At 38.0% G+C, this 20,035-nt stretch overlaps 1 protein-coding gene and 1 non-coding gene across 9 annotated transcripts in view; one reads left to right on the forward strand and one right to left on the reverse strand.

Moving 5' to 3' along the window:
- The window catches only part of LOC101738056 (katanin-interacting protein), a 20,699-nt gene extending 2,544 nt beyond the window's left edge, over positions 1-18,155 (reverse strand). The window contains exons 1-16 of one of the 8 annotated variants that reach the window (XR_009976871.1): positions 17,806-18,133; positions 17,535-17,624; positions 17,316-17,419; positions 16,119-16,289; positions 15,460-15,758; positions 13,293-13,475; positions 11,824-11,961; positions 10,852-11,125; positions 8,886-9,119; positions 7,037-7,214; positions 5,926-6,122; positions 4,734-4,884; positions 4,114-4,207; positions 3,099-3,217; positions 1,480-2,609; positions 442-670 (exon numbers count right to left, since the gene is read on the reverse strand). Coding sequence is in view for 7 of the 8 variants with exons in the window: in XM_021351623.3 (XP_021207298.1) it covers positions 646-670; positions 2,499-2,609; positions 3,099-3,217; positions 4,114-4,207; positions 4,734-4,884; positions 5,926-6,122; positions 7,037-7,214; positions 8,886-9,119; positions 10,852-11,125; positions 11,824-11,961; positions 13,293-13,475; positions 15,460-15,758; positions 16,119-16,289; positions 17,316-17,419; positions 17,535-17,624; positions 17,806-17,891 (2,454 nt within the window). In the remaining variant the exon portion in view is untranslated. Of the gene's footprint in view, positions 1-441; positions 2,610-3,098; positions 3,218-4,113; positions 4,208-4,733; positions 4,885-5,925; positions 6,123-7,036; positions 7,215-8,885; positions 9,120-10,851; positions 11,126-11,823; positions 11,962-13,292; positions 13,476-15,459; positions 15,759-16,118; positions 16,290-17,315; positions 17,420-17,534; positions 17,625-17,805 lie in introns of those variants that run through there. The other 7 variants (XM_021351623.3, XM_062676459.1, XM_021351626.3 and 4 more) reach the window with 7 other exon arrangements.
- TRNAD-GUC (transfer RNA aspartic acid (anticodon GUC)) lies at positions 9,789-9,860 on the forward strand. The gene has a single exon. It is a non-coding gene; the product is annotated as a tRNA-Asp (tRNA).
- Positions 18,156-20,035: the final 1,880 nt, after the last annotated feature.

Genomic DNA, 20,035 nt, shown 5'->3' on the forward strand with positions numbered 1-20,035 from the left:
TATCAGCGTACTTGTCCAAACGAAGTGTGAGGTAGTCACCGAAGGAAACTAGTTTGGCTTTGCCGGTGAGCGGCGGTAATCACCCACCATTAACGGGGCCGTACGCTGTCAAAACTTCAAATTTTTATTTTTTTTATTCTTCTTGAAAGTAAATACTTGTTGAACGTCAAAAAGAACCACCGCCAATTCACAAAAACTAGCCTCCGTCCTGAGAAGAACTAGCAAGAAAAACAGCGGGCATGTCTTTTTTTTTAAATATTAGTTTTTTTTTTAAATATGTATTACATTTTTGTAATTATTTATTTTTACAAGAGGTATTATAACGTAACAACTATTGCAATATTGAAATGCCCGGAGCGAGCAACTCATTCCCACTTTGTGCAATCTTCTAGATAATTTCTAAGATTCTATCCACCACGTATAACAATAAAAACATCGAAATTATTAAATCATCCATTTATTATTTTGTATAAAAATCATTTCATAAGATTGTTCGATACAACACTAAAACTGCGACAAAACAACACATTACTAAGGTCTATAGTTACTTTCTACAAATTAAGTAAATAAACACTAGTTCAACAGGTACAGTGTTCTGAGTACGCAATGTAACTCGGCCGGTGCAGTCCATTGCGGCGCTACTATTCAAATACAACCGCGACCTACCCACCTGAAGGAAATGCGGTCATTCAATATGTGACTCTGTGGCTTTACTATATCGTACCTTTAGAATTGAAGTAGCTTAATCCAGAATTCTTGTTTTCTTTTTTTGTAAACGCCAAATGTGTAATTGAATTGTATTTTTTTTTATAATTTGTCGATTTTAATACTTTAAGACAGAGCTGTTCGAACTACATAACTTTTCGGGCGAATTAAATTCACTACAAAAGCTGGAGGTCCGTAAAAATCTATAGGTATTTGTAAAAACAAAATAATTTCCAGACAAAAAAAATATTTAAAAAAAAATTATGCAAGAAGATAGTTTTACTTTTATATAATGTCATGGTAATCGAATGTTACAAGAATAAAGATAAATTATACCAAATTATTGATTCTATGTTGACAATAAATTCTATTCAAACTATTTTCAATACTATTTTCTGATAAAAACGTGCGTCGCGGGCCGCATGAAAACATTGTTTGTTGGGCCATTGTTTGGTTTTAAGATATGCGCTCAATTTTTAAGAGACGGAATTGAGTACTTTGTCCTTTTCCAGACTAAAAGAAACCGTTTTTATAAACTGATAGAATGCACGTTTATGAGTCGTTCAAAGTGTGAAAGTCATTTTGAAGTGAAACTTCTAATGCGACTCCCAACAAGGTTGCGTTAAACGTTTATCGCTACCATACTAGAAAGAGACAGAGCGAGAGTGAATGTGTAACACTCGAACGCATGCGCGTAGTATACTTGTTACAGACCAGCGCGAACGTTACTACACATCGAAAATAACTTAATAACTAAAATACTTTGCCACGTACCATCCGGCTTTGGAATGAACTCCCCTCCAAGCTGTTTTCCGAGCGACATGTCCTTCTTCAAACGAGGCTTGCGGAGAGTACTTAATGGTAGGCAGCGGCTTGGCTCTGCATTGCCGACGTCCATGAGCGACGGTGACCACTTACCATCAGGTGGGCCGTATGCTCGTCTGCCTACAAAAGCAACAAAAAAAAAAGAAGTTTCACTTCATTAAAGTACCACGCGTATCAGTTTTTTTTTTAAATATTACCACAATTCAATTCTAAAGGTATGGTATCTTGATTTTAGAGTAGCTATATTTTGGTCGATTTTCGCGTATCGCAAACGTAAGTAAAATTACTTTTATGGTTACATACTGACTGGTCAGTCTTACGTGACCCCGTAAACTGTATTCGTAACGTTGGCAACAATATAATGACAAAAGATATTGAACTATAAAAGTAAACTTTAAATCTTGATGTCACTTATAATCGATAAAAATTGATAAATTAATTGCTAAATTCGTAACGTAGGGCCTCTTGTGAGCCCACATATGTATGTAAGTTTACGTACAAAATGGATCACGTATTTATTAAATTTGTTTTCTATTAATAAAAATAGTGTCCGAACTACGAAGCAATTTTAACAAAATATTCTTTGAACTGCTGTTTGCAAGAATAATAATCTTAGAAAAATTAGATTGCGTTTCTCGGTGCAAACTACCCTCAATTTAAGAAGATTATTAATGCTAATGGGGCAAAATTTTAAGTCACTTATAAGATTCTATTGAAAAAGAAAATATAAGGTAATTGACGAATTCTTGTTTCAAAATTACTTATTTCATAAACGTAGCGTTCATTTTCTATTTCTTCATCAAGATTTCTCCTTTTATTTTCTAATTTATTCTAGTCCTATATAACACCTATGTATCTACTATTCTTTGGTCCTTCATCTAGTGAAGAATTAAATTCACTACTTTCAACTCAACCAATCGTGACTTTTATTTACGATCTTCAAACTGTATGTACGAGGATGTCAGTGCCTGTGTTTCTGCGAGGGTCGGGCACAGGGGACGCCGGTGTGCGGCCTCGCGCTCGGATCCGCGAACTCGTTGGAGCCGCTGGTGGTCGTGCGAAGACTGCCGTCAGACGGACTGAGGGTTCAAACTCATTATTACAGATAGTACTTATTGAAGTGAAACTTCTTTAGGCGCGTTTAGAGGAAAAGTTAACTCGCGACAGATTCGTTACGGCTAGAGAGAAAAGATACAATTTAGGATGAGCGAGAGTGAGAAAATAGACAGAGCGTCACGCGGACCACTCGACTATAGAGAAAGAGAAAGGACAAAGCGAGCTAGGTCGTTTCTCTTATACACAGCGTTTCTTATTACAAGAGAAATTTAAGGATGAAAAATGACGAAAACCACAAAACTACATATACAGCTAAAAAGAAGTTTCAATTCTTCCACGTGCATCAAGTTGCACGCGTGACATGTTTTTATTTACTATTCAGTAGGTATATTTAAATAATTGAACCAGTTCCAATTGAACCAGCTATGAAACAAATTATTGAACGGGCTAAAGTATTTTTTTTAACGATAGAAGGGTACCACCTTCCAACGATGCACTACGAATATACGCACCTTGGAGTCAAAACGTCGACATCCACGTTTTGTAGACATATCCACTGCGGAGACAAGCCGGCTCCCGGCTCGGCGCGGTCCAATGTCCCGTTGTATATGAGAAGATCATCCATTAAAACCTGATAGAGATTTTCGAAGTGAAAACTTCTTCAGCATCGTTATTTGAAAGTCGATGAAACGAAAATGGACAGTAAAAAGAGACAGACACATAAATACATAAGATTTAACATAGGAGAAAATGAGATAAAAAGTAATATACAGTGTTTCTTATATTCGTGGTTCTCTTTGTGCTCTGCTTCGTACCTAACATTCGCACTTAATACATTCTAAATAAATATATGTAATATATACGAATGATATGATCATATACACTATGATCATTACTAAAACCTACAATTATACTTTTCCCGAAATTTTACATTCGTCTCATTAACTTGAAGCCAAAATTTTGAAGGTTTCACTTCTACCTGAGCTTTCAAAGGTAATATTGCGTCGAAAACTCAAAGCTATAGAATGTGCAATTTAAGAACGCTGTGCACAACGCTAACGGTAGCGAATTATCATTGGACCGAATGGTAAACAGTCGACTTCGCCCAAAACACATCACTACGGATCCTCCCGATCCACTAACGGTGCTTTTAGATACCACAAGCACCGGTCATCGTTCTCGTCGAACCCGTCGCTTGTGACGAAGGGCTTTACGAGTAAATTAACCCACAGACACAACCCACTGAGTTCCACGCCGGATTTTCTCGGTGGGTCGCGTTTCCGATCCGGTGGTAGATTCTACGAAGTACTGCTCTTGCTAGGGCCAGTGTTAGCAACACTCCCGGTTTGAGCCCCGTGAGCTCACCTACACGCAAGGAGAAGCTAAAATAGCCTCTCAAGGCTATCAGCATAGTTAGGGGAAAAAACTATTTATGTTCATTTTTCGATGGCTCTCAAACTGTTAACATTATCAACTGAAAGCTTATATCTACAGGTTTGTTGCCCCGCAAAAGAAAACACAACTTGCCCCAAATTCCTTAACGCCCCTCGACGGCGTCTTCCCGTAGTTCCATATCTTGAGCCCGTAGACTGAGACCGGGATGTCGAACACGAAAAACACCCTGAAACCGTTTGTTAGATTTTGTCGCCACATACAAACCAATATTGATGTGGATCGAATCTGTACGACTATTTTATTATGAATATTGGATGTGACTATCACCCTGTCTATTTCTGTCGTGAAGCAGTAATGCGGTTCGGTATGAAGGGTGGAGCAGCTGTTGTAACTTTACTGAGATCTTAGAACTTATATCTCAAGGTGGGGGGTGGCATTTACGTTGTAGATGTCTATGGGCTCCAGTAACCACTTAACAACCAGGTGGGCTATGAGATCGTCCACCAAACTAACCAATAAAAAAAATTAGAAAAAGAAAAGAAAATAAGAAGAGGGTGGTTACAGATTTTTTAAAAATTACAATATGAATATTGAACTAGTGAACCGGTGATGTATGATCGCGGTGTATTCCCGGGTGATCATAGTACGAACTATTGCTGGGTATTAATTAAATTCTCAGATCTCTAAGTTCAGGCATCATCTGCTGGTCTGCTGAGGTAAGTTCATAAAAACGAAACTACAGCGCATCTCACCTGTTAAGCGTATTGGGCAGTAGCGGGGCGAGCCACGAGTGCGCCCCGTCACCGACACTGTCATTGTTACCGTCGATAAGCTTGTCCGGAGTCCGCACGTCTAATGCCCTAGAATCGAGCACGTTCACGCTGGCCGGATGAGCGCAGACGTCTGGTGACGACAAACGGAAGTAAATCTTTCGGAGTTCTTGGAAATAATAATAAAAACTACCCTTGAGTTTGTGACCGGGAAATTGGACAAGACTTGAAGTGGAAGATTAAATTGACTTACAAAATCGTAAACCATGCAAATTTACACGTGCTCAACATATCTTAGACTGATATTCGACAAGCATTACGTAAACTAATACAACTGTAATACTCGAGTAGTCATGCGATTTGTTGGAACTTTGCTTTAGAGCACGGGTTCCCAATTCCCATTTTTTCACCTACTTATAAACCACTATAGCGAGAGCTCAGTCAGTGTCTAAGAATCCTTCTAGACGAAATTACAAATCGCCTCCCAAGCCTCTACACATTAAGTGTATAATCTATGCTCTACACAATGCCCGATTTTTTCCTAGGTCACTTACTGCCCCCCTTTAGGTCTGCAGCGCCCACAAGGGGGCGTTATCGCCCACTTTGGGAAAGGCTGCTTTAGAGAGACTATTTCATAAATAACAAAAAAAAACAAGTGGATTCACATAATAATATGTAATCTAGGACCATAGAGTTGGGTGAAGGGCATAACAGAATGACCAAAGATACTTGATCAAACCTTGGACAAACACATATTAGACAAGTTAGATAAACACTACTATAGTGGGAGGTCCCCTAAATGAGTGCAGTAGAATGGCCTCGAGCAGGGAGAGATGGCGGGACATCGTGAGACGCGTCAAGTCTGCCCCTTCCAACACTAAATGACAAACACTGTTGTTACTGTTACACCTTACTACTGGCGGTAGGACCTCTTGTGAGTCCGCACGGGTAGGTACCACCGCCCTAACTATACTGTTGTAACTATACTAAGACCTTAGAACTCATATCTCAAGGTGGGTGGCGGCATTTAGGTAGATGTCTATGGGCTCCAGTAACCACTTTACACCAGATGGGCTGTGAGCTTGTCCACGCTCTATGCAATAAAAAATAAAAACACGACCCCTCTGTCAAAAGTGACACGACTGAAAAAGAAGATAAACATTACAAAACTGACTGGTCTGCGTGACCGGCACGAGGTTCCCGCGGGGGTCGTACAGCTGTATCCCGGTCAGGCCGACGTAGTAGGGGTCGCCCCAGGTCGAGAATATGTTCAGCTGCAGCACAAAGCCGGTGGGCGCGCCCATGTCCAAGTTGGTGCCGTACACCAGACAGTCCATGCGGAAACTGTCCGAGTCCTTGGCGTCTTCGAATCTGTTGGATTTAGTTCGAGAATAATCTTAAAATGCATGAAATAACATAGGTGCCAAGTGAATTCAATCACCCATAGACACAGCTCACTGAGTTTCTCGCGCGATCTTCTCAGTGGGTCGCGTTATCGATCCGGTGATAGATTCTGCGAATTGACCTCACCTACACGTTAGGATGAAGCTGAAATAGCCTCTCAAGGCTATCAGCATAGGTAGACCAAAAAAAAGTGAATTGTATGGTATAACGGCTGTGACACCCCTGGAAGCGGAATGCATTACTGCTTCAGAACAGAAATATTCAGGATGGTGGTATGTCCCGTGCGAGTTCACAATACGCCCTACCCCCACTCAATTTAATAATACTGCCTTAAATATTAATCTTGAAAGGGTGAAGACCCTCCACCAGAATAAATAAAACAAATATTTCGGATGAGATACGAGTGACGGCGCAAAAAAAGCGGTAAAATGCATATAATAGTATTGACGTAGTATTCATAGAAAATACATTACATCAATAAAAAATACATTACACACTACCATGGATTTGACACACGCATGCATACCTACTATTTGTTTATTGCCAAACTTTTCTTATTGCAGTCTGTGGTTAAATTGAGAATAGATTAAACCTTGTTTGCCTTTGTTAATATTTGTCTAAAGTGTAGTCTTGGCGGAATCTGTGATTACAGAAGTATAATGGTATTTGACAATAGAATCATAATGATGTACAAGCTTATAATTTCAATTAATTATAGTCGAATTTCGACCTACTAATTAATAGGACCAGTTTGTGGTCTCTGTCAATTTTTGGGGTCTTTAGTGGTGTTCAGTGATCTTTACTAGAGGTGCTATACGGAGTGATGTGGGCTACTTCTATTGGTGGGTGGCGTCTCTAAAGAGACGGTCGTGTGATGTCACCTGTCGTCGACGGAGGCCAGGTCCAGTTGCTGCACGTAGTCGTAGTGGGCGTGTCCGGGCGCGCGGCGCAGCAACACCGGCCTGTAGTGCAGCTCTGACCCGTCCAGACTAACCCTGAGGTGCTTCGCCCCCATGTACGACAGCTCCATATTCGCGTTGTAGTTCCATATTCGGATGCCTACAGTATTAAGCTACTTTCAGACTACGCTATACTATAGTGCAATATAGTATAGCAGCCTATACTTAGCCAATAATATACAGTACAGTAGTTTTTTTTTCCCTACCTAAGCCTTGAGAGGCTCTTTCGGCGTAACCTTAACTAGTAGGTGAGCTCACGGGGCTCAAACCGGAGTGATGCTAACAGTAACCCTAGCAAGAGCAGTGCTTCACAGAATCTACCACCGGATCGGAAACGCGACCCAGTGAGAAGATCCGGCGAGAAACTCAGTGGGCTGTGTATATGGGTTAGTTCGCTCGTCGAGCTCTTCGTCGCAAGCGACGGTTTCGACGAGAACGGTGACCGGTGCTTGTGGTACCTAAAAGCACCGTTAGTGGATCGGGAGGATCCGTAATGACGTGTTTAGCGCGACGTCGACTGTTTACCATTCGGTCCACAGGATCGGGTATGATACAGTAGTGTGAACGTGTCCATAACATGTATGGCGCGCGATATTATTATGTTATGGGCTATATACCATATGCTATTTATTATATTACAGCGTAGTCTGAAAGCGGCTTTATTCATCAGGTACTAATGAGGTTCTCGCAAACGTGTATTACCTTCAAACCAGGTTTTACGAGCATTTAGCGATATAAAACGACTATTGGCTTGGTCCATAAGAAAAATTAAACACTTTTTCCCCTAACTATTCGTTAGCAGTCTAAGAGGTTAATCCAGCTACGCCTGGACGAGTGAGTTCACGGGCTCAACTTGAGAGAATATGCTAACACTAGTCCCAGAATGAGCAGCGCTTCGTAGAATCTACCGCCGCTACCGAGTAGATCCGACGAGAAACTCAGTGGGCGTTAAACAATATTATTAGGTACACAATAAAGGCGAGTCGAATTATCAAGTGCAACAGCAGAAATATACATAACAGTATGTCTCATGTCGTACATGTCCATATCATACCCAAATTTAAGTAAATCCGTAATCAAAAAACTTTGTAATTTCATTTCATTACACGGTGATACTCCCACATCGCAGAGGTAAAGGATGCACTGTATACGAAAGACTAAGGACAAATAGCATCCAGCATAACAAAGAAAAATATGAGGAGGTTCTCGATTCTAAAGTATTTATGTGTGTTACTAAGTGACTCCGGTCACCATCCTCGTTGAACCCAATGCTTGCGACGAAGGGCCCGACGAGTGAATTAACCCATAGACACAGCGCGGTGAGTTTCTCGCCGGATCTTCTCAGTGGGTCGCGTTTCCAATCTGGTGGTAGGTTCTGCGAAGCACTGCTCTAGCTAGGGCCAGTCCTAGCAACACACCCGGTTTGAGCCCCGTGAGCTCACCTGCGTGAGCATTTGTTGTTTGTCAAGAAGAAGCTGATATAGCCTCTCAAGGCTATCAGCATAATTGATTTACTAAGTGAACCGATTTTGAAAAAAAAAATTTATTTATAAACGGGTACTTCTCGTAATAATCCTCATAAATTTAAATTTTATCAACATAATATGACCGGTAGTTTTTCTGTTATACTTAATTTTTATTGACTACACATTGATGATGATACCTCATTTTATTGTATTAAAGGCAGTTTGATTATTTTGTTAAAAAATATATACATTGGTACATTATTGTCACGTTTCAATTGTTTTGCACACGAGAAAACATTACGTACTTGTAATCTCGGTAGGTTCTGCGAGTTGGATGACGACATGACAGAACTTGGTGTCGGCCGAGAAGCTCGCGCACCACATGTCCTCGTGATCAGTCGTAATGTTCCTCGCGTTGAACAGCGCCGAGCACTCCACCGTGTCAAGGGCGTCGGAGTTTTGGGCTGAGTTTATGAAGGTCGAATACGCGTAAGCTCTGCGCACTACGATCGGGTCATCGTTGTAAAGAATTTCGATACCTAGAAAATCATTAATTTTTTTTATTGCTTAGATGTGTGGACGAGCTCACAGCCCACCTGGTGTTAAGTGGTTACTGGAGCCCATAGATATCTACAACGTAAATGTCGAGAACCACATTGAGATATGAGTTGTAAGGTCTCAGTATAGTTACAAAGCTGCTCCACCCTTCAAACCGAAACGCATTACTGCTTCACGGCTGAAATAGGCAGGGCCGGCAGGGCGGTGGTACCTACCCGTGCGGACTCACAAGAGGTCCTACCACCAGTAATACTTCACCGCATTCGTTTTATTTTGAAAATAAACAATATGTAGGACAACAATATGTTCAACGGTTTATCATGTATTAGAAAAACAATATAAAACCCACTACACAAGTGCAGTTTCAATATTACATTACGGACAAACATTTAAATCAGTTTTAAGGTATGAACATTATTATCTTTTCCGTGGCGTTTCATATAAAAGAGAGGAGTGAATTGATAAATTTATGTATATTTATAAATTTTATATTTCCTATTAGAAGATCAGACAATAGAAAATTAACAACTGTTACTTAATATGTAATGATATAAGATTAATAAATAATTAAACCTCATTTTATTTAGTACAAATGCTTAAAGAAGATGTAAATAAGTAAATAATACATAAATTCGACATAGAACACAAGGTCTTCGGTAGTATAGTGGTCAGTATCCCCGCCTGTCACGCGGGAGACCGGGGTTCGATTCCCCGCCGGAGAGATTACTTTTTGTAATTTTTTATTATATAAAATTAGCTTAAAAATACTTGAATTTGACTTTTAAACTGAAAGCTATTATGGTTTGTAACTTTTTTTAGTTGGAAATAATTCGTACGACGTCGCAGTTAATCAAGCAAAAGAATAATTTGTAAATACGAGTCGTTAGATTAAAATTTTTCCCATATAAGCTGGCAGCCTTAGAGGGCTATGTCAGCGTCACCGGACAAGGTCGTTCGATAGAGAATTTTGTACCGATCTTCGAGCGTATTTATCACATAACCTAGAGTCGCCACGCCCAAGATTTTATATCTACCCAACAAACACAAGAATCTTGAACCAATACCAATCAACACCATTTATTGCTTCATAGCGGCTTGACACCTCGTTAGAGGAAGTCTGAAAGTGGCATCTGTGACAAAGAAGTTGAGAAGTGCGCGTTTGAGATGGTATGGACGTGTGATGAGACGAAATGAAAATGAGGTTGTAGAGTGAGTTTTAGCTATTAATTATTATTATTATATTTATATTAAACTATTATTTTTTATTTAGAGTTTTAACATTTAAATTAAACCTATTTTTCCGTTTGTAAAATTGCTGTAACATGTTATAGTGTATTTTAAGAGATTGATGTACATGTCTGTAACTTACCAGTACATACATACTTACATACAGGCTTAATTTACCAGTACTTAATTTTATACTTGTTAATTTTTAGCTTGAATGTTTTGTGTGTATTGCTGTTAGTGTGTCTAAATAAATAAATAAACTATGAATGTGGAAGGCTTTAGAGGGAGAGGTAGAACCTAAGAAAAAATGGATGGATTGTGTGAAAGACGGTATGTGTAAGAGGGGAGTGAGCGAAGAAACGGCATATGATAGAGGAGTATGGTAGGAGAAAACTTGTTGCACCGACCCCAGGTTACTGGGAGAAGGGAGAATGATAATGATACCGTGTTACTGGAAACTAATTATTCTAGTCTTCAAACTCTTACCAGTTAGCCCGATCAAATTCTTCTGACCCCAGTTCGACATGAGCGTCAGTTTAATTTCCTTTGCCATATATTTGGCTTCTCTCTCATTATCCTCTAAAGAGTCGAGCAAAGCATTAGGGCTCAAGTTGTGGTGGCTATCATTAGCTGTCGTCGGTCGCTTGTCAATTGCACTAGGATCTGTCATCGGTTCGCTATCTTTGAGTAATACTTTGAAATTCTTGTCGTTATCCATAACCGCTTCTAGGATTAGAGGATCTTTAGTGAAGAGAATCATCTGTGAAATGTTAGGGTGATGAACAAATATTATTATTTAAATGTACGAGCTGAAGATAAGCCGACCTCACCGGGTTTCTGTTCTGGTACATTTTGAATGAGTCGTGGCCTAGCGGATAAGAAGCCCGGTGGATTCGTATCGAGCGATGCGACTGCCTATGTTCGAATCCTACCTACCATCAAATGCTCACGATGGACTACCACAGTGAATGAATAACATCATTTGCGTATATTGGTTCAGTAATTGGTGGTAGGGCGTCTTGTGACCCAACACGTGTAGGTCCCATCACCCTGCCCATTTCTTTTTTTTTTTTTTTTTTTTTTTTTTATTTTTTTTTTTTTTTTTTAATTTTTTTTTTTTTATTGCTTAGATGAGTGGACGAGCTCACAGCTCACCTGGTGTTAAGTGGTTACTGGAGCCCATAGATATCTAGAACGTAAATGCGCCACCCATCTTGAGATATAAGTTCTAAGGTCTCAATTATAGTCACAACGGCTGCCCCACCCTTCAAACCGAAACGCATTACTGCTTCACGGCAGAAATAGGCAGGGTGGTGGTACCTACCTGCGCGGACTCACAAGAGATCCTACCACCAGTTTTCTTTGAATTTCAATTAAGGACGAACAGAGTAATGGCTCAGAAATGCATTTACAATATGTATAAATGTTCGTACAGGATGAGGGTTGATTAAAACTTACGTCTCCGAACGAAGACAAATGCCCGGTCAGTTCACCGCTGGCTCGGGCTATTTCCCCGTGAAACACGACTTGGTCGTCGAGTTTTACTTGAACAAGCCTTATCCCTCGGATCGAATGAATCCGCGATTTGTTGTAGTTCTACGAATGTGAAAAAACGAAGAATAGCTTATCAATAAAACTATGGTTTCCAAATATTATTATTGTTATTCCTTACTTAGAATTCATTTTCCTTTATCAGTAAAAGAGGCATACACCAAAAAAAATTATTGCCTTCTTGAAAATTTTAATATACAGCGTGTCACAACCCTGTTTTAAGACACTGGAGGAGAGTAATCTAGTGTTACAAGGGTCTCCTTATTCAATTAAATTCCCTTTTCCGCGTTTTATATTGCCTAAAAACCTGTCTTTGTTTGTGCAAGTTTTAATGTCGTAATATTTTTCTTTCCGAAATTTGGTCCACGTGTTAAGAACCACTATGATGATATATTTTCATTACCTAGTATTTTCAATAGGATCAGAGCAGCTGTATATTATGTAATATTCAATATAAAAAATTCTATCATAACATTGAAGTCTCAATAGCACTGATACAAACTTTGGGGAGATATATACTAAGATTAAAATCTTCCATTAAACAGGTGATATTGGCTCATAGGTTCATGTTTAGTACATGTATCTTGTATATTATTATATTAAGCTTATCTTTGATAAGTCCTTCACTAGACTTCTTACTCGACTCGACTCTTACTCGAGGTTCTTATCTAATATCTTCAATTCTATGGTAGCTGCCTCCACTCAACGCAATTTAGAAGTGATAACGTGGTACCAATACAAGAGCTTAAATTATCTTACCACCGGTATTTAAAACAGGTACAATTAAAGTTAGCTATTAAAGCTTTCGCGGTAGGAAATTAGAAGTAATTACTGCTGCTTCGGAAGGGTAATAAGGCATAGCATATTCTGACTGATTTTTAATTCTAATTATAATATTTTTTTTGGCAATTTTATGGCCTGGTAACCTGGAGACGTTCAAGCCAAGTCATTTTCATAACACTATCAATCGCACAAACTATCATAAAACAGTTCTAGTAAAGTATACGTCCTGTGAAATCTTTTCCCAAGTACTAGGCCAAAAAATCTTCAAAAATTCTCTTCACAGGCTCTCAGGGTTGCCAGTCTTGCTTTACGCTTAAGCCGTCCCCTCCATCTGCCTTCACTACATAGTATAAAACAAAGTCGCTTTCTCTGTTCCTATATCCCTATGTATGCTTAAATCTTTAAAACTACGCAACGGATTTTGATGCGGTTTTTTTTAATAGAAATAGAGTAATTGAAGAGGAAGGTTTATATGTAAATCCATTATATAGTGGAGAAATCAATAATAAATTACAGTTTCCGAAGCGAAGCGAAGGCGGGTCGCTAGTAGGTAATAAAGTGTATTTAAGCAGAGCGTTAATAATTGACCAGACCCATATTCGGAGCAGTGCAAGCTTGACTCTGGAGGCCAGTAGTAACGAGAGCACGAGCGGCGAGGCGGTCGGCGCGGCGGCGCACCACGCATGCTTGTCGTCCCTACTGCGGACCACGCCGTCGCACACGGTCTCCACGCGTCCGTACAACGACTGATCACCCGTTTCTGAATCGCTCCAAATCTGAAGCAAATGAAGCACGTAAAGTAATGTAACGCCGGCAAGAGTAACGCCATCTATCGCCGAACGAATATCGAACGATCTAAGGTAACATCTAGAATGCTCGAGAAGCACAACGCCATCTATGGTCAGATAGCAGAAACACACATCGAAAATACTCGACTTGTGAGAAATGTTCTCGAGAATTCTAGAGATGTCGTATCGACTATAAAAACGTTGCAGATATGGCACGTAATCAGTTAGTAATCGGAACTACTCGAAGCGACACAGCGAACGGATCACCTGAAGCGAAGCTGAAGAAGCGAATTGAAAATTTTAGTATTCTGTGAATGTTCTAAGTGTTAATACAGTGTTAACTTGTAATTCGGATAGAATTTTTATTTATCCCCAAACATCAGGGCATAACAATAATAATCACTGCTTAAAAGAATTCTTATGAGGAGCGGGCGTAATCAAAACCATTTTGCATTTCATATCGATGTTTTTATTTAATTTTTTATTACATGTATGGACGAGCTCATAGCCCACCTGATGTTAAGTGGTTACCGGAGCCCATAGACATCTATAACGTAAATGCCGCCACCCTCCTTGAGATATGAGTTCTAAGATCTCAGTATAGTTACAACCACGGAATAGATAAATAAGGTTGGAATGGTAATGTAGGCGGGGCAAGCGTGCCACTGTTATGATTGTACAAACATAACTCGACCGATTCTTTCATTCACCGCGTTTAGTGCGCTTCGGACTACTTTGGCGAACAGATCTCCGCTTTATAATGCCGTGTTGTGCAATTATAACTTGTAAAACAAAAAATCAGACCTCAAGTATAGAGCGAGGAGGTATATCTTTCGATCGGTAAGTCGAAATTACCATTTAATTACAATATTATTTGTCTAAAACATAAAAATATACTGAGCATTATGAAATTCCAAATATTAACAATATTATTGCAACAAGTTATAAATAGCATACATTGCGCGATGTGTACTCGCCCAATGCACGCAATGACCAAGTCCGCTTCCAATGTACTACATGCATTGCGTTCTCTACACTTCAATCTTTGAAATTTCGGCCTTTGCCCTGATTGGACGGCGCTAGTTTGTCGATAGTGAGGTGACCATGTGGTGAAATAAAATCATCGACAGAATTCTCGACTATATTTACATTTGACATGGATAATTTTTGCATTATTTTATATTTAATTAATGATACCTAGTATATTCTTAGTGAGACGTATTTTGAGTAAAATAAATATGTATTATTATTATTGAATTATTATCATTGAATTAAAGTGAAGGTATAATATAAAGGGACATGTAGACCTCTCAATTACGGGTATTTTACTATATTGTCTAAGACGTATTAAAATCTAAGTAAAATGCTATTTGACTTAAGCAGTAAATTAAAAAATTTAGGTTTCCTAAAGAACCTAACGCCAGGGAACAATTGATTGACGTGACAGGTAGAGGAAACTGGAGACAAAGACGAGTACTATTTGCTCTAAACATTTTACTGAAAATGATTTTACCATAAAAAAAATCAGAATACACTTAGTTTTGAAAAATTCATTCGCAATTAGTAGCAAGCGCCAACTGCTTAACAAATACGTTTTATTCCAGCGACAGTGACTATTTGTAATTAATAAAAGTAAAACAGTTTTTTTTTAAATATTTATTTCATGTTTCATTTTCTCCATTCATTCATCAGATAATTTATCGATAAAGAATATCGATTTTATCAAGCACTAGCGTGTATGAACATTTTTATTGCCTTTTTGCGTGTGTGAGTGTATATGCCTACGGGTGTTTTGTGCTAGTTTGCGAACGAATATCTGTCCTGAGATTTATGTGTGGGTGTTTTTGTTGTGTGCGAAATACTTGTAATCACAGCGTGTGTATGTGTAGAAAAACTTTATCTACAAACAAACAAAAAAACGATTAGAAGGAACAGACCCTAAGTCCAGTTTGGAGATGTAAAATATTCTCACCTTTTCAATATCCACTATGCATCCGTTAGAATCAAACAGCTCTATACCATTCAGACCTACTAAATATTTATCACCCCAATTCGAGTAAATCTTCATTTCAAGCAGCCTGCCTTCTGGGAGCTCGGGGATCACAAATTCGCATTTATTTTTATCCTTTTGATAGATATTCGATTTTGAACTTAATGCCGTAGGATTTTTGGTTGTACATTTAACAGCAGATCTCTTCTTTACTGTGACGTGTTGAGAATTTACCGAGGGTTCGTTGGGATGTTTTTTACGAGGCTTATTGTCTTGTAGCCCTAAAAAAACATTTTTTATCAGTTGTTTGGTGGGAAGTTTATTATAGTACTAAAGTAAAGACTAGAGTATTACACTAGTCTCTTATCAAATTATACTGGATAGAAATAGGTTATATTATGTAACGTTGCTTTGTAGCTCATGTAATTTTGATTCATGATTTCGACTTTGTAACTGTTTATCTTTCAAGAGTTCTCGCGGTGATAATCTATGTTTTTGTGTAACAGCTTATTGCCCATGGTAATGACAGGATGTTAATTATTCATAAGTGGCATTTGGTAAAAATTAATCTAAAGTCAATGCTGTATAGAAAGGTCGCTGTGAAAATTTGTCGTGTCGTAATCCTTACAATTGATACTTACTAGAGGCCATTATGACATCTTGGAAGTCTTCATCGATAGCGCTACTGAATCTTGAAGGCCTAGGCGTGACGTAGTGGGGGAGTAGATCGGAGAGGAAATCATTGGAAGTCGAGTCCCCCCAGTCAATGTCGCTTCTTATTTCGTACTTACGGCGACCGTTTGCATTGTACCCTAAAATTTTAGTAGGTAATTATTTTAATAAGTTCACTGTACAAGAGATTTCCAAATACATACTATATTTTTCGCTATCCAGTAGATACACACTGCACCTTGAACGAATGCCGCTCAATCAAATTAGGCTATAATATGAAGATCACCGAAGCCGTACCTTAAACTACTTTAAAAAGTTAAAAAAGGGCGCGTAGCTTAGCTATGTGGTTAACATTGGTACAGACGCGGAATCGAGTTAATAGTCCACTTGAAATCCCGAACAACGTAGTGTGTGGACACCACAGTCTACAGGCCACACACCTTGAGACCTATGGTCACTGTCCGGGTACTTATTGCGAGTTTTTTAACGTTCTCGATAGCGTAAAAGTTAACTTAAATTTGTATGGAGTTGGAACGTTTGCCTACGTTTGCCGCCAGGGGCGCTGTTCCAACTGCATATAAATTTGATTTAACTTTTACTCTATCGAGAACGTTAAAAAAATCGCAATAAGCACAAAGAATTGCACTGCAACAAAGTCCATTCCGCCCTTTAACTAGAATGACCGTCATAGCGACAAAAATAGGGATGGCGGAGTTGTTCGAACTAAAACTATACTTATTTACCGTACACATTTTCTCAACAATTTAATTTATCATTTAAAACTAGACCAACAAACAGTTAACACGCGAACAGGGCTATTACTATTGGTAGAGAAGATACCACCACCCTGCCTGTTTGTACGGCGATAGTGATATGGCCGTTATGTAATTGAAACTCGTCATTTATATTGTGAACTCTGTGTTCTTAGTGTGAGTTTTTTAACGTTTTCGATATCGTACACGTTAATATAAATTTGTATGCATGGATCAGCGCCCCTAGCGGCAAACGTTGCAACTCCAGATAATTTTGAGTTAACTTTTACGCTATCGAGAACGTTAAAAAACTCGCATTAAGCACACTGGTAACGCGGAGTGCTACTTTCCTATACCATCGAAAGTGAATAAAATCAATGACAACAATACTGCTTTTTTTCATTTTATATCTACCTTTATTATTGTGTCTTAGAGCTCCAGCCGAGTATGCCACTGGTTGTATGTGAGGTTTTACTACTACATCCATTGTAGCGTCTAGTGAAGTTCTACGAGTCAATCTAAAAAAAAAATTGTTTTAACAATACAATAGCTCAAATTTATATAATTAACTTCGAAATTCAAGCACTAATCATAAAGATGAATTTATATACTACGTAAAAATGTAAGACAAACTTATAGTTTCCAAACTTTTCGAACACTGCCTCCTGAAGTGTGGTATTCGGTTCACTGCCATTATTCTGTATATGTGTTTCTTTCATCTCCCTAAAATTCAGTATATTTACAATCAAAAAAGTACAAATTAGGCGGCACAACCTTGACACAGTAAAATTCAAAGAGAAATTCTAATGCTGTGTGGTCTTACCATCATTAAACTTGTAACATAATTAATCATTAACACCAGTTCACAACCAATGATTTATAGGTATAATAAAAGTGTACTTACGTTGTAATTTTATCAAGCCAAAATGGTATCTCCTGATCTTTATTTGTATAACTGTGTCCATTTCGTTTATTTTCCATCGTAACCATCCATTTACAGTTCAAAGACCTTTATTAAACATTCCAATTTTTTTTCAATAAGCAGCATTACAAATTTAGGTAATCGATTAGGATTAAAGAGATTAAATATAACTTCGTTTTTTAGGTACTCAATAAAATGAATATTTAAATGATTGAAGATCTCGTATATATTAAGTGTATAATCTATGATTGAAGATATTTTCCACTTGCTACTTTTGAAACATATTTGCCGCTGTTTGTTTGACCTTGATTGCCATGGTAACTACCACAGACTTTTTAAAGATGCCACTTAAGGTAACAGTAACTAATACTTTTTGGCGGGAATGCGAGGAGCTAAGTAGCGTGAATTGTTTTATTTTGTTAATTTAGTATTTCTTCAGATGTATACGTATAGCTAATTATTATTGCTGTTTAGCCAACTAACTAAAAAAATGCTGTTTAGCGTAAGTGATGTGGAAAAATGACCTTAAGTCCGCCTTTATACTGTCTCTTAGACAAAGTTATAAATAAATGAATAAATAAAAATGAAACAAGGCTGGATGTAGCTTCTCGGGTTCTTTCAATAAATCCACTTAAATAGTATATTATTTAAATAACCACCATTTTACTGAGACTTTATTTTATTAATTCTCGTTTCATTTAATTTCATTGATTCCCTCCTAATTGATTAAAATCTTAAATTAATCAACTTCATCTCATTTCGCTTCATTTTTTCCTCTTCGCTGGTAGCCTAAGGGGCTATTTCAGCTACACCTGGACTGGGCTTCATATCATTTCTCTTAATCTAACAGAATATAAGGAGATAATATAAGACTTGCCTTAAGGTCTCACTACCAGGCCTTAAAATCTAAAAAATTATAATTATAATAATTGTAGTACATACATACATATTCATTGAATTCATTCGCACATTTTTTTGAAGTGAAAACTTCTTTAGAATCGTTGTGATTTCAAACCGGATGCAACGGAAAAAACGACAGGTAAGAGACACAAATACAAAAATGTGTAGGATGAAGCCAGCAAAGAATGAGACAGAAATATACATACTATTTAATACAGCGCCATCTGTGAGATTTTTTAATACTAACGTGTGTATGAAAGTTCTTGTAGTGAATTTTAATTTAGGATTATACGTGAAATTAAAATATCAATTCACAGAGGGCGCTACCTTACAATTATTTACTAATGACAACATTTTACATATACTTAAGACGTTTAGGATAATTGTATTTTAATTTTGGAAGGTTTCACTTCTACCACGTGTGAATTGTACACATTTTGTTTTTTTTTTTTATTTATGATTGTGATTTTGTTAGTTTTTGGTCTTCATTTTATTTATATAAAGAAACAATTACTTGTACTCGAACTAAAATACTGACAATTAAACAAAATGTTTTGTGTCGTATGCACAGCATTTAGGAAATATGTTGTCAACTGTCGTCGTTGCGGATTAAACTCAAACTGCAGTATAGGAAGCACTTATTTATTCCACACGCACCTTAAAATCGTATACATTAACAATCAATTGGTTTTTATCCTTTGAACCTTTTAAAAACGTAAATCACAAATTTTTATCTCATGACATTTTTCCCTCAATCTGACAGCCTGTCTTTCTTTTCTTCCGGACGTCTCCCGTTGTTAATCTGTGTGTGAAAAACCATTCACCACACCACACCCCCACGGAGAAAGATACGCCAGTTGAGAGCCCTTAATCAAAATTGTCACTATACTCTTAATATTACGCATAATTAGGTATACGTGCGAATGTATTACAAGAATAATTGTATAAAACGAAGAATTATAAGTGAAAATTACAGGTAACAAGTAACAAGTACAAGGTAACGATAGGTAACAACAGGTAACAAGATACAAGTAGTTCTTATAAATCAGTAATTTTTTTAAATCTGACACGTCTGCCTGAGCGTGTGGTATAAGGCTCTTTTGTTTTCTCACCTTGAATTTTTATTGGAATTGACAGCGGCCTTGTTGGCAGCGGCAACAGCGGCGGATTTTCCAGATCCATTGGTCGTAAGGCTTGATTTTGCTGACAAGACAAAGGCTCGGCTTGCTTCCGTTCATCATCAATGTGATCTATGAAAGCCGGCTTAAGTCTGTCTACACTCACGACAACTTTGTTATTTTTTATGGACAGT

Source organism: Bombyx mori, chromosome 3 (assembly GCF_030269925.1).
Source record: "Bombyx mori chromosome 3, ASM3026992v2".
Lineage (NCBI taxonomy): Eukaryota > Metazoa > Arthropoda > Insecta > Lepidoptera > Bombycidae > Bombyx > Bombyx mori.